The following is a 17,595-nucleotide window of genomic DNA, read 5'->3' on the forward strand; positions in this document are numbered from 1 at the left end:
GCTTATGCTAAGACACATACAAATGCTGCTGGAAAGATATAGTCATGAAATGACTAGTGATTAAGGGGCAACATATCTAGTGTCCGAGAGAGTTGTACGAGCAGCTGAAGCAGTCGTTCGAGAAGGTAAGCTTATGACGGCAGCCTCTTTTAGTGCTGAATTACGGATTATTCCCTTAATCCGAAGTTACACAAAACGAGTTCCTAAGACATCAGCTCCATACATTTCTTTGAAATTGTGGTAATTTAAAAGCGCCAACCTTAATTAATTCCGTTTAATTTTGTACCTATAAATTTTTCTGGTTCACAATTCATACCTCGGTTCCCTCTTTTTCTATTAGCACAACAATTTGAAACCATTGCAAGCTTGATCTGTGGTTTTTGAATATACATTTTTATGCAACCTTTTCTCTACTCAGTACTGAGGTCGTGTTGCAGATTTTATTATGCATTTATTTTCATTATCTATCATATCTGCAATTCAAGAAGTGTATATAGGTTAGCTGTAGCTAAATTGAACGCGTACACTTTTCGGCCCGGCAGCCATCATTTTCTACACATATATATTTATGTTTAGAATACATTGCATAGGATGTTTTGCTTAGTCTTGTATTGGGCCCTTGGCCACAGCATGTATAGAATCGCCGATTTTAGGCCATCTGACCTGGAGGAAAACTTATCAAGCGAAATGATGTTGAAATGAAGAAGCTACACCATGTGCTAAAAACTTGACTGATGAAAAATCCACGAGCAAACTGGCACCGCAATATTAATACCGCGATAAAGTCACAAAAGAGTGCCTTACTTGTAGAAGTATTGAAAAGAAAAACGTCAGGCTTGTCCGTGGGCCAGGCGTGAACTGGAATATAAAATCTGCAAAAGAAAATGTAAAAAAATTAACGCCTTTATTCTTTGTCTTCAGTACACAAATTGGGAACTGTTTATATTTTGCTCAGGGTGCTTAAATAAGTAGATGATACACGACTACCGAAAGGCTTATATGAATTCATGCGTCTCTTAAGAATTCATGTGTTATATACGAGCTGTAAGTTTCACAACTGTGTCTAGTAAGAGCCCGCCTGCAGCACACATGTATGTGCAAACGAATGTGCCCCGTATAAACACATATATGCTTCATACGACCTCCGATGTCATAAATGTGTATCCTCCCCGACATTAATGTGCAGAATAAAGCTATATGTGCCGAAAAATCTGCCTTCCATAACATATTCCTTTTCTTTGACATATTTTGTTACGATGTTTACGAAGGGGGTGATTCAGGCGCTTTGTACTTTGACCTATGTGTTGTTTTCCACAAGTCAAAGGCGTTCTATACTCATACGATCCCGTGCACTCAACGAACTAGGTTTCTTGATTATTCGTGCGCCCACTCTTTGGAAATTGTGAAGACCAGGACCCTGCAAAAAAAGTTCGATGCACTGAGCGTCCGGCGTTGGCCCTCTGTGCACTTGCCTTTTTACCGTTCCTAGAGGTGACTAGTACTGAATGTAACTACGGAAAAGCAGGTAGCCCTATATGTAGCTGTACCACGTCACATGCAGAAGCATATGATATAATTGACACTGGAGGCTAATTTCAGCACAGATACCGTTCGCAGAAATAGTAAAATAAGTGCATGTACGAAGAGCCTGAAAAATTACAGAAAAAACAACAACCTGGATTAGTAGTCTGACAAGCAAATAGTATCTACTACTTTTCATCATTCGCGTCATTGCGATCGTCAGCCTTGCTATGTTAAAGGCAGAAAAACGTCCTGTACCACATCTCTCCAGCTGATCATCCTCCGCATGGCCCCTACTGAAATGCACTTAGTTACCTGAAGGGACCGCCGGCTTTTTGCCATCGCATCATTCGCGTCATTGCGATCGTCAGCCTTACTAGGTAAACGGCACAAAAGCCCTGCGCCACATCTCTCCAACTGATCATCCTCCACATGGCCCCTACTGAAATGCCCATAGTTACCTGAAGGGACCGTCGGTTTTTTGCCATCTCAATACATTACCTGCCCATGCCCTATTGTTTCTTTTATTTTCCATAGGGAAACTTGACATGCGTTTGTTTTGTGACTAACACCGCTCTCTTCCTCTCTCTCAAAGTGACACCCATTGCTTTCGAGAGAGAGAGCTGCGCTGTGCTCAATTTAGTCGTCGACATCATTGTTCGCCTCAACGTTTCTGCGCCATTGCCCTGCTGAAAAAAAGTTCTATGATGCAATAACCTCATAGATCATTCATGACAGAATATCATACAATCTGTATGACATATCATACAATCCGTATGATATATCATACCAATTGTATGATATATCATACAGATTGTATCCCTTAGCAAAAACTAATGCGTTTGGAATATACGGTGGGCTATTTAAATTGTATTTTGAACATATTTTGTATTCGTGAATGCACTAAAAATATGTAGGAAATACGTTCCTGAAATTTCATGCTTGCTATTCGAAATATATTTTTAAAATGTGCCAAAAATACCTGACTTAAAGCATACTTCGAGCACTTTTCAAATACGTGAAAAAATATGTATGCAATTTTAGCATCTTGTCAGTGTATTAAAAGTGTATTTTCGGAAATATGAAATTAATTCATCCAAAGTATATTTCAATTATAAAAAACGGGCAGTCCTTGTAAACGTATATGTATGCAGTTTTAGCATCTTGTCAATGTATTAAAAGTGATCTTTCGTAAATATGAAATTAATTCATCCGAAGTATACTTCAATTCTAACAAACGGGTAGTTTTTTTTAACTTATTTGCACCACACTTCTAGCTGCCGTTGAACAGTCGAGTGCTCGAAATCGCGTTTCGGGAAATGGCATTTGCGTGTTGTCAATGTATTTGAAGTGTACTTCCGTAAATACGCAATTAATTCGTCCACAGAATACTGAAATTCTAGCAAATTGGCAGTCCGCATTAGCATGTTTGCAGCGCACTACAAGCTGCCGTTGAACAATCTAATGCTCGAAATCGAGTTTCGGGAAATCGCATTTTGGTGTTGGCCATGTATTTAAAGTGTACTTTCGAAATACGCAATTAATCCGTCTGAAGTATACTTAAATTCTAACAATTGGGTAGCCCGCGTAAACATAATTGCATTACATTTCAAGCTACCGTGGAACTATCTAGGGCTCGAAATGACCTTTCAGCGAAAAGTGAAAACTTTCCTTTTCTTGTCATCCTTTCGTTTATGGTAACCTCTAGCAGGAGGGTGATCACCACTTATACCTCTGCTACACGGGCGCTTCGAAAGCCTTCCAACTGAATGTCATCTAACGCTGCTACATGTGTTCTGTCTAAGGGAGTGCTTGAAGATAATATTACGCCAATGAATATTAACCGCGTCAGCATGAAATTTCCCCAGGAGTGCGCCGATGAGGACGACTGCACTCATACTGTTGTTTACATCGCTGCGTACGAACAGCTAGTGCTCTTTTCATAACATAAAACGCAATCTGCGCTTTAGTTCTATTAAACAATCTGGTTTCTTTTTTATTGGTTGTACTCGTGCTTGTTCACGCAGAGCGACAATGCGATGATGCGATGGCACGCCTGAGAAACCCTCGGCAGCCGGGTCGTTGGCATCGCGCAGGACCGGCGCTTCTCGCTTCTTGACCCAGGTTTCTCCGACGTGACCAGTACTTTTTTTAAACTACTTTATCCAGAAGTATGTTTGGCGACTGTTCGCTTTAACTGAAACGGCCTAACTTGTTATCCACAAGCTAGCGACGGCGACGACTGCTGCTGGCCGTAAAGCACGGCTCAGCAGTCTGCGTCACACCGGCGTCTCCCGTTCATCGTGTAAGCAATAGTTGATTTCAAGTCACTGTTTCCAAAACTGCACCCGGTGACCATTTGCATTCGCTAAAGCTTGTGATTCGCTCTTCACAACCGTCGAAATCCCTGATCCAACCCTGCGGACTCGCTGGGCCTAGTCGCGGAAGGGAAGAGAGCCGTCGTCGACTGAAATTGATTTGGCAAGAGCTTATCGCTGATGAGTGTTCAGGTGTGCACATGTGAAATATAGCCGTTCGTTTCGCTAATTTAGAAGCGCGAGCATATTCACACCGCCGCCTCATCACCGTGCTCACGCTCAGCCGCCGACAAGGCTGACCGTCCGCCGACCGGATTCGCCGGTGTCGTTGGCCTGAAAAACATGTCCCTCTACAATCATATTGTAGTAAAGACGATATTCACTATAATGAAATGCTGTTGTTGAGCGTGATATATACTGCCGTTGTCGGACTAGTGTGACCGCCGTCGTCGTCGTCGTCGCTGTACACTGAAAACGAGCTGAGGCTTTCGAATGCGTTTGGAAAGTGTCGTGTAGCATCGTGGGAGTCCGTCGATTCCGAATGTCATTCTAATTCTCGAATGACATTCGACTCAGATGTCATTTGAACATTCCGTGTGAGAACGTGACAGCATTATACCAGCAAAAGCGCCTTGGGTACTTCTGGGCCCGAATACGCCAGCGGAACGGACTCCGACTGGCAAAGCCGACCGGCTCCTTAGACGCGCATGTATCTTTTGGTTGACAGTTCGACTCTTGCCCTATGCCTGACGCAAGTTTCAACTAGCAGTTCCGTTCTCGATTAGCCGCAGATTTTAACGCGATCAGTAGGGTACTTATGCGATAATTTGGCAGCCCACAGTCTTTGCGCAAAAAAAGTCCTCATCGGGCAAGATCGTGCATCGTTCTCGGTGGGTATATATAAGGCAAGCCAAGTACACCGCTTGTCGTAGGATTTCCCGTTTGCCGCGTCACCGTCGTCTTGGTATGCTGTGTGTAGGTATCTGCCGTTCCCATTCAGTCACATGACCTTATAATTTCAGAGTCCTGTTAATTGATGATAAATACTCGTGTACAATTTGTTCTCCAGTTGAAGCATTAACCCGTCTCATTCCATGGAGCCGCCCAGCAGACATTTTTTAAAGCCCGAGTAAATATATTTTTAATGTATTGAATGTATATTTTTAGTCTATTTCTAATGTATATTTTTAATGCATTATAAATACGCTAAGGGGGCAAAAATGTATTTTTCACGTATTTTTAAGAACGTTCAAAAAATTATTCCTAGTATACTTAGAAAGCATTCGTATTGCAGTTTAAGCATAGGGACAAAAAATGCGAAATAAATATGAAATTAATACAATACATTTGAAATGCATTTTTAGCACATCCTCTTATTCGCTAAGGGATGTCATACAGATTGTATGATATTCTATGATGAATGATCTATGAGGGTATTGCATCATATAACTTTTTTTCAGCAGGGTGGCTATTACGTTTAGAATACAGATCCGATATAATTTCCGCTTTGAGGGGTTTTGATAATTAGCTATTGACCACCTGACAACAGCTGCCAAATGCTCTACACCACTCTGTTAATTCGCTCCCTTAGTCAGGATCTTCTATCACTGTCTGCACTAAGTAGACGTACAGCGTTTACGCTGACAATATTTCGGTGGCTATGGTAGCCATTGCACTATTCCGAGACTGTTGAGCATTATTTTGGAATTGCGGATATTAATTTTTAGATACGCATCATGGTTTTGCCTCTTTAGGTCGTTAGTCACGCTTTGGAAATTTAGCCCCTCATTTGGGGAGGCAATGTAGTGACCAAATCAGATATTGATAAGGTATTCTGCATTAGCTTAACACCCAACTTATCAAAACTATTTATCTGAATACCTCCTTAAAAGGAACCCTGACACATCTCCAACCGAAAACTTCAATTTAAAAACCCAACGTTTCGGATACGGCTTGGCGGCTTCTTCAGGGGTGAATGTGGGCAGTAGCTAATGTTTTTAAGTATGCTTGGAGGGCAGTAGGAGATAAAAAAAACAAAAGCAATAATGTGAAAACTGCGGGGTAGGGGGTAGGAGCTAAGCCTGTGAGTGACGATGGCGGACTGCGCGCAGGCGGTCAATGGCGACTTTTCCGCTTTGAGCTGTAGAACGAAGTACCTGCGCACTGCTGCGAGCAAGTTTCAATTTGTACGGTTGATGATAGGGGCAGTTGGAATGTGCGAGCATTTGAGTAAGGGCCTTTTTTCGTAATTTGTTTTGGTGCTGAGGATGCTGCTTTCGTCTAAGATTATTTTGTGGTCCGAGTATTCGGGATGTTCTGCTACAGGATTGCGCTCTCTTGCGAAGTAGCGGACGTCGTTTCATTGTCTTAAAAATCTTTCCTTTAGGTTTTTGCTTTCGCCTATGTAGCTTGCTCCGCAGTCGGCGCGGGAAATTCTGTAGATAATGCCTTGGGTTCTTTCTCTTCGTGGCCGGTCTTTAAGAACAGGTAGGCAAAGCGCAACAGTGTTTGTAGCTTGGGAGGAACCTGGAGACCCGCTTTTTGAGGATTCTGGCAATAGTTTCATTAGCGCTCGTACATAAGGCAGAGTGACGTACTTTGATTGTGGCGTTGGTTGTTGTGCGTTGATTTCTCGGCATGTGCTGTATTTTTGGAGGCGAATGGTTTTTCGCATAAAGCTTTTCGGCTAGCTGTTCGTCGTGAGTTCTTTGAATATCGTGCGCTTTTACTTTCTGTTGTCGAGCTCTGTGCTGCAGTGCGTCTTAACTCTTGTGAGCAATGTTTTCAGAACTCATTCTTTGTGGACTATCGGGTGGAAGTTTTGATTTTCAGATCTCTTGATGGTTGCAATGCAGCACTCGACATATATTAGGAAAATATTTGGTTGTGGTGGAATGAGTTGGGGGCTCGTTGTTCGATGTGTTCCATGGTTAGATTCGCCATAACCATAGAGATGAAGGCTCCTGTTGGCGTTATTTTCACTTGTATGCAAAATTCTCCTTCTGACAAGAAATGCGCGTTTGATAGGCACAGTTCTATGAGGCGGCACACGTCATGTAGTCTCAGCGCGGTTCGTATCCTCAGTGCGTCGTCGCGTGCACAATATGTGTTTGCTAGGCGCAGCTCCAGAGAAACTGTGCCTATCAAATGCACATTTCTCGGCGAAAGGCGAATTACGTAGACAACTGAAAGTGACACTAATGGGAACCTCCATCTCAGTCACCATGACCAGTCTAACCATAGAACACACCCAAGAACGTGCCCTGAACTCATTCTACCCTCAAGCAAAGATTTTCCTGCGGTATGTCGAAGACTGCTGCACAATAATCACAGATCTGAAGCCCAAAATTACCTATCTTATTTATACTCCGTAGAACGAGATGTTCAATTCAAGCCAAAGGCGGAAAAAAACTCTCTCCCCCCCCCCCTCCCCCCTAGGTTTTGGACCTCCTCGTATGCGCCGATATCTCCACTCTTCGTTTCGAACCACCCGTCACTCCACAAAGCATCAGTGTTGAAGACATAGTCCTGAAGAGTTGCGGCACACTGCTGCACGGAACTCGACAGAAGAAAAAACAACTCACGATATTCAAAGACCCCGCCATGAATTTAATTCCAAAAACCACTCGGCTCCAAAAACACATCGTGCGCCAGGAAATCAACGCACAAGAACCAACGCCACCACCCAAATACGTCACTCTGCCTTATGTTCGAGCTACAAATGAAACTATCGCCCGAAAACTCAGAAATGGCGTCACCACGTTGCGCCCAAGCTACAAACAATGTTGCGCTTTGCCTAGCTGTTCTTAAAGACCAGCCACGAAGAGTAAGAGCCCAAGGCATTATCAGCTAAATTCTCCGCGCCGACTGCGGCGGAAGCTATATCGGCGAAACCGAAAATTTAAAGAGTACGGCAACTTTAAAAACGACGTCCGCAAGTTCGCAAGAGAACGCAATCCTGTAGCCCAGTGTTCCGAAGACTCAGACCACGGAATCAACTTCGACGAAAGCAGCATCCTCAGCATCGAAGCAAATGACTAAAAAAGGCTCCTACTCAAATCCTGGCGCATTAAAACTACGCGAACAACATCCACCGCACGAAAAAAACCAGCCCTTAGTATATGCACAGGGACTTCGCTCTGCAGCTAAAAGAAGACAAGTCGCCGTTGGCCGCCTGTGCACAGTCCGACAACGTGGCTCAGAGCCATTACCTCTCCATCCCATACCACCTGCTCTCCCGCGCTTTTGGCATTACTGCTTTCCTTCTTTCGGCCTTCCGCTCCCCTTCATGCCTACTTCAAGACGCTAGCTACTGCCCCCAGTCACACCACATGATAGGTGCCAGGAGACACCGCTCAACAGTGCGCAAGCTGCCGTTAAAGGAGGGGTCAACATGTTTTAATACCGTAGAGTGGTGTCTTCTGACACCAATCACATGGTGTGGGCCTGCCCCTCCAACCCTGCTATTTCCCCCATCTCCAACCCAACCCGGGAGGACTGGGAGGCAACCGTGCTCGGCTGCCACGAGTTACAGGCTCAACAAGCCTTGGTCGGGCGCGCTCGGGCAGCGGCCACTGCCCCTGGGGTCTCAAACTAGGGACCTCCACCTAGTGCTTATAAGGATCGGTCCCACACGGGCTGATCCAAACGTACCTTCTGTCCCTTCCAAAAAATGTTTTCAGCGCCACCACTACCCCCCGTCACACCAGAAAAATGAGCTGAGGCGGCTCCGAAATGTTGGGTTTTAACAATAAAGTTTTTTGTTCGAGATGTGTGTGAGTGAGACAGCCAAGTGATATCCGAATATCTTCCGAATTCTTTTAAGTTCCGAATATTCCGAATTCCGAATATTTTTTCCGAATATCTTTTAAGTTCGTGGTTCACAGTTAAAGGAAAGATTGTGTGTGCCTGCGTGATGAACCTTCGTTTAGAGAGTTTACTGCTTTATGATCGGTTTAATTTTACAAGTCGCTGGTGTCCCCTTTCTTATTAATTAAGATTATGTAAGCGTTATTTTCAGACTGCGGTACTCTCGATGTCGCGGGAGGTAATTAACACAGTCATGGGCTGCTTGTTACTACGATATTTTCAGACAAGCGATCCTGGTTCTCTTGAACCCATTATTGAAAAAGAAAAAATGATTTGAAAAAAAAAATTACAAAGAGTCTGAGCTCACGAGTTTCAGTTTATCGACGTTACAAAACAGAAATGATTTCAAAAGCTGAGAACTGCGGTTTATTCCGAAATGTCGGCCCTACAGAAATATCAAAACTGGCCGCTGAACAGAACATTTCAAGAGATTATGGCGGAAATGAACAGATCGCATGGGATATTTTAGAAATTGATCACTCCAATACCTAAGAAGCGAAAATTTATAAATTAAATCTTACATTCAAAATTAGCACGAACGAACCGAATGGAAATCGTCCATGAAACCTTTCTTTTACCGGTTCGAACCACCACGTGAACATCTGGCGGTAAAAAATCACCGCTGTGTTCTGAGTGCCCAGGTTTTTTCATTTTTAAAATGTTGGAAAGCACTATGATCTTTATCCAACAGCGTACTTTTAAAAGGTAAAAACAGAGCAACGAAAGATGGACGGCAGGAAAAGAAACACCGAAAAGCGCGAACAACTAATCGCTTTATTTCAAACACTGATAATGAGAAGGAGGAAAGATGGGGCAAAAGACAGAACGACACGCGCAAATAGATTTTAAAAAATCACCCTTCATTATATTTGAACACTGTGCCAAGTATGCATGTGTTCTCGCTTGTTTAAATCAGTGTGAAAATTTGTGTAAACAATTTTTAGTGCTGCGTGTACTAAGAATAGATTGCATTTCTACCAGTCGCAATAATAGCCTGCAAAAACCTTTCATCATGCTTCATTTCATTTCAAATATATTCTTTCGCGAAAGAGTCACGTGTTTATAACTGATTTTTTTCGTGTCACTGCTTTTTGCACACCGGCGATTTAAAAATAATATCTGCTGGTATGGCATGGCAAAACCCAAGTTATTCTGGAAAAGCACAGTTTTTTTCAACTGGACACTACCGACAAAGTATTGTAGTTTTATGTACAGCACTGCAATTATCACCCTTTTCCAGAACGAATGTACCCTACATATGTGAAGCATGTTGAAGGGAATGGCACGGTTCAACTCAAGCAGGGGGCAACGCAGAGCGCTACGTTAAGGAAGATAGGTGTAAATTTATGAACAGAAATGCGGCAGTTTGTGTGAGAGAAGAAATGCGGTTTAATGACATCCTAGTCGAAATAAAGAAGAAATCGCCTTGAGAAGAGCATGTAAAGCAAAGCCAAGATAACGAATAGTCATTGAGGGAAACGACTGGATCGAAGAGAAGGCAAGCGTAGCAAGGGACGGCAGAAAGCTAGGCTGGTGGATGAGATAAAGAAGCTTGCGGGATTAGGAGGTTGCAGATGTTGCAGGACAAAGTTAATTCGAGATTTATGGAAGACACGTTTGTCCTGCAGTGGGCGTAGTCGAGCTGATGCTGATGACGACGTTGAGTAAGCACAGGAGTGTAAATATAGTGACAGTCAACAACAAAGAATACGTGATAAGATAACAAGACGCTGGCTGCGACTATCTTTGCACTATAAACCGAATACCTGAGGTACAATTTCTCCAGGCCAACAGTGGGCATTAGAAACAAGCCTCCTCTGCTTAGGTGATCGGACTTACAAAATGTACGTCATGCTAGCTCAATAAACCTCTCGAATAAAGCTTTACTCGAGGTGCCCCAACCGCCGATTTTTCCTATTTCAGAAGCATAAGTGATGTCGGTAAAACCTGACCTTTCTCCGGTGGAACCCTGCGCCGACCAGACGTATGTGGCGCTCCAACCTTCAGGGTCGTACTGGGTCTTTCTTGTTGTCAAGCAGTCCAGTACGTCATCATTGTCAATGTCCATTACGGCAACGGAGTCCCCGAAGAAGGCTACAATCTGCGCATTGAGAGTAGCATTATGTTGTGACCACTCAACCCGTTTTTAAATTAAGAGAAAAAATTTGCATAACTTAGCTACATCGTAGTACTAAGAAAGAACTTCATTATAGAATCTGCGTAGTTCTCCTAATTTTTGCCAGCAGCCTTTTCTTGTTTTGTTTGAGAAATTGGAGTATTGTACCATAGAGCACGCCGTAATTGTTTGCATCAGAACACTGTAAAGCACCTGCTAAATTCACTCAGCATGTGCTCTGATCATTTTATTCTACTATAATTCTCAATACAGCCCTGAATGGGCACCGCCCGGCTGGAGAATGGGCTGTCAGGGCCTGCCTGGGCCTACGAGGGCTCGATGTCACGAGCCAGGGCCGGGTTCGGGCCCTTACATAGCTCCGTACGGCTTTACGTTCATTATTGCACAGTGCAGTATATTTCGGGTGTTCTAGGAGCGACACTGACGAAAAAAATTCAGGGGGGCACTTTGTTGACCTAAAGTGCGGTGAGGCGAAAGCCTTAAGCGCGGTGTTTCTGCTTGTGTCACTGATGTGTGGTTACGATGTTAAGCTTCGCCTCTAAAGGGTGGAACGAGACAGCGTCTTACAACGCTGCCAAGAAGTCCACAGAACGTCATCGCCCGTCCTGCTCTACGCCTTGCTCGTCGGTAAACTGGTTTTTGAGGAAAGGAAATGTATCTGTATCGCATATCTCGGGGGACACTTGACGTCGCGACCATTCGGCCAATTGAAAAGCGTGACATTTCTGACAACTCCTGCTTACAACGATGAGGCATTAAAGGCTTCAGCCTTAATAGGGCCATGGTGTTTGTTGAGAAAAATTTATCTGCGCTCAGTTACTTATTTTTGGCATCTGTTATGGTTGCATGCTCCTCAGATGGAAAAAAATTGAAAGTAATGCTAGTTTTTAGCGACTCTTGCCTGAAACCTCTCGTAATTAAAAGTGTCCCGGACCTAAATATTTCCACAAATAAACCGCTGCTAATACATTTTTCCTGAGGCGAAATAAGAGAAAGCCCATATTTAGATGTATATGTAGCGTCAATCATTGTGCTATATCCGCCCCGCCGCGGTGGCTCAGTGGTTACGGCGCTCGGCTGCTGACCCGAAGGACGCGGGTTCGATCCCGGCCGCGGTGGCTGAATTTCGATGAAGGCGAAATTCTAGAGGCCCGTGTGCTGTGCGATGTCAGTGCACGTTAAAGAACCCCAGGTGGTCGAAATTTCCGGAGCCCTTCACTACGGCGTCCTTCATAGCCTTAGTTGCTTTGGGACGTAAAACCCCAATAAACCAATAAACCAACCAACCAACCAAGTAATTTCGGACGAGCACCCCTACCGTGTTCAGCGATACAAGAGAAGCTAAAAAGGAAATGCGCAAAATACAGAACCGGGCTGCACTACAGCGGCGTTATCAATAGAATTTTGCAACACATGACTGATGGCTTATTTGCCTACTAAAACACATATCCCCGCTAATTTGGCTATTTCAGCCTATCATGAGCAAACACGGTTCGATCTGCCAGAAGGTGCTCCGCATCTGCTCGTTTTTGTGGTACCGCTAACGACTGGGCATTTGCAGTTTTAGAACAGCCACTGGAGAAGGGCTTTTTCGATTTCTCTATAGGCAGCCGTCCGTTTCGAGAGAAGTTTTGAATCCGCATTCGCCGCCCAAAAACGCACGTCTGCGTTTTATGAAACGCCACTGGGGAAGACCGTATTGGTATGGGCAACTTAGTCTCTTCAAAGACAGACTGCGTCATAAGCATATGTTTTTATCACTTTTGGTATGCACAGAAAAGCGGCCAGTGCCGCCGCGGTTGAACCGGGTAAATCGTGCTAAAAAAAGGCACTCCTACGACTTCGAGGACATGTTAATATATAGACTTCGCCTTCTGTAGAATAATGCCTCACTAAAATTCAAGACATGGCGCAAAGTTTATTCCTCATTTAAGCACCTTTTTTATTTCTCTGTCACAAGTTCGGGGCTATTCATAGAGAGAGAGACAGGAGACAACTACAGAGAATGATCCGGCGCATATAGTGAATGCCGGCATCTTGGTCCGTGTCCCTAGTCCGGTACGCCACAAGATCCCGCCGCCACGCGAGCCCGGCGAGACTAAGAAATCACTGTTCAAAGCCAAACCGGCCAACTCGAGGCATGCTTTCTTTTCACTGTGTTTACCGAACAATTTTTTTACTAGTTATTGTGATTTTACCGGCATTGCTAACACTTGTTTACTTTTGAGCAGGACATTACTTGTGCTTGGCGAATAATTTACCTCTTGAGCAGCTGCGGACAGAGGGCTGGGTTCGGGCAGGCCCGGCCTCACTTAGAGCTGGGCGGACCGGGCCCGAGCTTAGTAATGCGATAATGTAGCGGGCCTGGGCAGAGCCCGGGCTTGAAGCCGCGGGTCTGAGCCAGGTCAGGCTTTGACTATCGGGCTCGCTCTGATCTCGTGCCGCAGAATACAACCTTTGCATTTCTTTTATTGCCAGTTCTCTGCGACTGTACACTGACTACAAAAAATTGCACTTGATATTAGCACTCATTTTTTTTTACATGTACTGAGAGTACACAGGGTTAAAAACACCAATTTGTGGAGCATGGTAATAAGTACATCCCTTGTGGATTGGTGACCTCCTATACTTTTCCAATATGATTTGGTAATTCTGGGTGTGTTAGATGACATGTTTCATTGAAACGGTATATTTTTGCAATTACTCGACACCTGGAAACTATTTTACTTTCATATCCATACACCTGTATTTAAAATGCAACACCAAATAGATAAGCAAAAAAAAAACTGAATATCAACAAACTCACCCGTCCTATCACGATCTCTAAAACCCTATTCAATGTTGCAGACGGCTATGTCATGAGCCTTACCAAGGTCCCAGCATTCTTGGTTCAAGAATGATCCACGCTGCCCTGATTATCAGTGCACTCAATGCTTAAATACTAATTTCTGTTGTTACTGAAAGAAAGCAGGTGTTTCAATTAATTAAAAATAGATCCTCTCGACGCTATTTAACTCGTGGCCGGCGAATAGGTAACTAAGAATGCGCTTTTTGAAATTGCCACCGGTGAGAGAGGTGACGGACGACAAGCTTCGAAGAATGGGGTTATTGTTAGCTGACATAGAATCCACCATGCCATGCTGCCTTTAGAGTTATTCTATTGGTTTGGCCTGGTTTATTTATACCAGACTGTAAACTGTGCCGTTCAGTTTCTCTCGTCATTTATGTCTTGTCGCTTCATTCAGCCAATGGGTCGCCTGTCACATTAAGGACTCGTTATTGTTGCTTTGATTTGTACGTGGTTAAAATGCAGAACTATGCAAAAATACAAGACGGGCTTTCTTTATTTTGGAGGAGAGTGCTTACGCTTATATGATACGAACTTTGCCTCTCTCTGGCGGCTCCAATGGTAGATTTACATTTCTTGGCCTATCGCTGGTTTGAAGACTCGACAACAATGACCCGCGAGAAGGACTTGTCATCAGTTTGGACGACGGCTACCATGACTGAAAAACATTCTTTTGTTTATTTTTAATTTAGGTACGAATCTGGCGCTAGAACTGCCAAACCTTCTTTGTAAAGCCTGTTTTACACAGCAGTCACTAATGCCCACTCAAGGGGTAAGCTGAAGGAACGTGATATGAGGGTTTTAGACTAGCATGTCTCGCCTTGAAAGCAATTTTTCCGTGGTGACAACTCCGAGACTGTGCCAGAGCTTGTATTCCAAAACTATCTTGTATATCCTACCTAAGTAACCCGAAAGATTTGCATAAACAGTGAAGCAGCCCTTTTTTTGTGTATATTCTTCATGTGGGCTTGAACGCCGTCTGGCATTGCGCCCTGCTTCCCACGCAAAATTCAATCAGAGCATGGTGCCGTCACGGTGGGTCAGTGTTTACGGCGCTCTGCTGCTGACCCGAAAGACGCAGGTGCGATCCCGGCCGCGGCGGTTGAATTTCGAAGGAGGCGATATTCTATGGCCCGTGTACTCCACGATGGAAGTTTAAAGAACACCAGTTGGCCAAAATTGCCGCAGCCCTTCACTACGGCGTCCCTAGTGGCCTGTGTCGCTTTAGGAAGTTAATCTCCTTTAAAGGAATGAATCGCAGCATGGTGATTGAAGCCTCATTTCGCTTCGGCCGTTGACAATGAGTGATCTAACCCGTGCAGCCTTTCGAGATACAAAGCGGATGAAAGTACCATAACAAGTTGCAATTATAGGGAAGTCGCAATATGCACACCGTATTTGAGTTCGCTCTGTCTACTGAAAGAAGCGTAATCTCCACAAATGATATTTCCACGAAGCACATTTCCACGAAACACTTTCCTATCTGTTTCTCGAGCTTTGTTTTGTTTCCGTTATCCAACATACGGGTTTGCATTTTTATATATACAAGGCTAGACGGGCTGTCATTTTCGCTTTAACTCTACGCAATCTTACCTACGTGGTCGTTATCACACCCCACAGCTGCATGATGTTTAAGACTTATTGCGGTGCTGACGGAGCGCCTCCTGGTAAAACTGCGCTGATTTTTAAACAGATGGCGGCCACAAGTGAAGGCCTTTTCGACCCAAGGACCCCCTGGACGCCTGTTCTTAACGATGCAATCATGTTTCATTTTCTTTGTAAGGAAAATTCTCTTCACTCGCTATTGTCGCAACTATGACACAAAGATATTCGATTCATATACTCAGTGTTTCAGTGCATTCCGATTCTGGGTTCCTTTCACGGGAAGAAAAAAATATTTTTGGCTAGCCAAACTTAATACCTCAGCTTCAAGCGTTAATACCTCGGCTTCCAGAAGAAATATTCTAAAAAACTATTCCAAGAATATTGCCTAAATTCATGAACGCACCACGGTAGTTGAGATACTAAGTGGACCGTTTGGTTTCGCGGGAACACTAGGGAGTAGCAATTTGGCTGCGCACGCTTAATTCAGCTTTAAAAATGCGACACCGCAATAATTACCCACCTCTGCAATATCAGCAACATCATGCTGCAACTTCTGCGGCCCTCTCCTCGTTTCTGCAGCAACAAGAATCGCGCACAATATGGCTACAGCCAGACATAAAGCTCGGAAGGTTTGCATCCTGTACTGTTTTTCGAAGAAGGCAGCAGCGGACAACTTTTCCCGGGCCTATTTATACCAGCACATGTGCCAGTAAAACAGGCATTGATAGAGTGACATTTCTACCACGAGCAGTCGTTCAGTTTTAAATTGAGTAGAGGATATCAAATGCTAGCTGGACCTTGGTATTTCAGGACCCCATGAAAAGAAAAATCGCACGTGGAACTGACAGAGCTTTTTGATCGGTTGAGTTTGTGCTGCATTGATTAAAAGAGAACATAGCATATCTCCCTGCGAGAGTATATGCAAGAACAAAATGCAATATAGTGAAGGCATGGTACAATGGCTTTCATTTGTTTTCGCATGGCGAACTAAGCGTACTGAATGAGCGGCAACATTATGGCGAACTAAGCGTACTGAATGAGCGGCAACATTAATAACCTAAATCTGGCATAATACCAACGTCATTCTGCAGCTCCCGTGGCCCTCTTCTCGTTTCTGAATCTACAATAATAACGCACAATATGGCTACAGCCACAGATACAGCTCTCAAGGTTTGGTTCATACTCTATTATTTTACAAAGTAAGCAGCAAGGAACAACTTTTGATGGGCCTATTTAAACCCTCAAATCTGCCACGTGGATACAGATAATGGTAGAGTGACATTTCTGTCACGCGCAGTCGTTCGGTTTTAATTTGAGTAGAGGAGATTAAATGCCAGCAATTACGTTGAGTATTTTACGGCCGCGAGAAAATAAAAAACGCGCATGGAACTGGCATGGCTCCTTTATTAGTTGCATTCGTGTTGGATTGTTTAAAAACCACAGATAGCCTATCTCGCACGGGATAGATGATGAAACAACAAATTACAATGCAGGAAAGGCAGAGTGCATTGAAGATAAATGTTGTTTTTAAATACTCAATTAAACTTGCGAAATACGAGGCAGCATCAATAGCCCGTCCGTGCATTTTCAGCTATTTCACGCTGCATCTTCTGGGCCCTGTCCTTATTTGTGCAGCTGCCAGAAGAATGTGCAGCATGACTCCTATCATTACCACAGTGCTAAGAGATTGCATCCAGCACCCTTTTTCCACATACGCAGAACTTCTTTGGAAAGCTTGCCTGGACTCATTTATACCTGCACTTGAGTCCAGCACGAATTTGTAACAGAAAGTACGATATTTCTATTACGAGCAGGGTACTGTTTCAGAAACGTTAGCAAAAACAAGTTAGATAAGCGTTGTAAATTTCTGAATCGCAAAAAAAAAACCTTCAAAGACATATCTTTCTGGTTGGTTGCATTCGTTCTACTGGATTTCAGAAAAAAAAATATACGAGTCTGTCTCGGTGTGGAATACTGATGCAACTGCAAAATAAGAATGTTGTAGGGCATTCCAGTACTGCAAAAACTATGCAGTCGCCACGTCATCTCCTCCTCCACGTGGCAGGCTGTGGTCATCTGGGTTGCACAAATAATCTAGTGCTTCTATATTTATATTTTTATTTCTTCATTGTTTTTGTTATAAAAATGTTTTATTTAATTATTTCATTTTCCGGGAAGCATGCACTGTACTGAGGGAGGGCAGAAGTACTAAAGCACGGAGAAAAAGACAACTCTACCATGTTTACAGGCCATGGAGTAAGGTAGACAGGAGCGCCTGCTCCGCAGACAAGAGCGGG

The 17,595-nt window shown here is 43.8% G+C and overlaps 1 protein-coding gene across 1 annotated transcript in view; it reads right to left on the reverse strand.

Annotated features, from left to right (window-relative positions):
* The window catches only part of LOC149360835 (uncharacterized), a 36,552-nt gene extending 20,617 nt beyond the window's left edge, over positions 1-15,935 (reverse strand). The window contains exons 1-3 of the mRNA XM_089567943.1: positions 15,819-15,935; positions 10,661-10,809; positions 805-872 (exon numbers count right to left, since the gene is read on the reverse strand). Coding sequence (XP_089424069.1) covers positions 805-872; positions 10,661-10,809; positions 15,819-15,935 — 334 coding nt within the window. The remainder of the gene's footprint in view (positions 1-804; positions 873-10,660; positions 10,810-15,818) is intronic.
* Positions 15,936-17,595: the final 1,660 nt, after the last annotated feature.

This window comes from Amblyomma mixtum, chromosome 2, assembly GCF_055824585.1.
Source record: "Amblyomma mixtum isolate Tamu chromosome 2, ASM5582458v1, whole genome shotgun sequence".
In the NCBI taxonomy this organism is placed as follows: Eukaryota; Metazoa; Arthropoda; class Arachnida; order Ixodida; family Ixodidae; genus Amblyomma; species Amblyomma mixtum.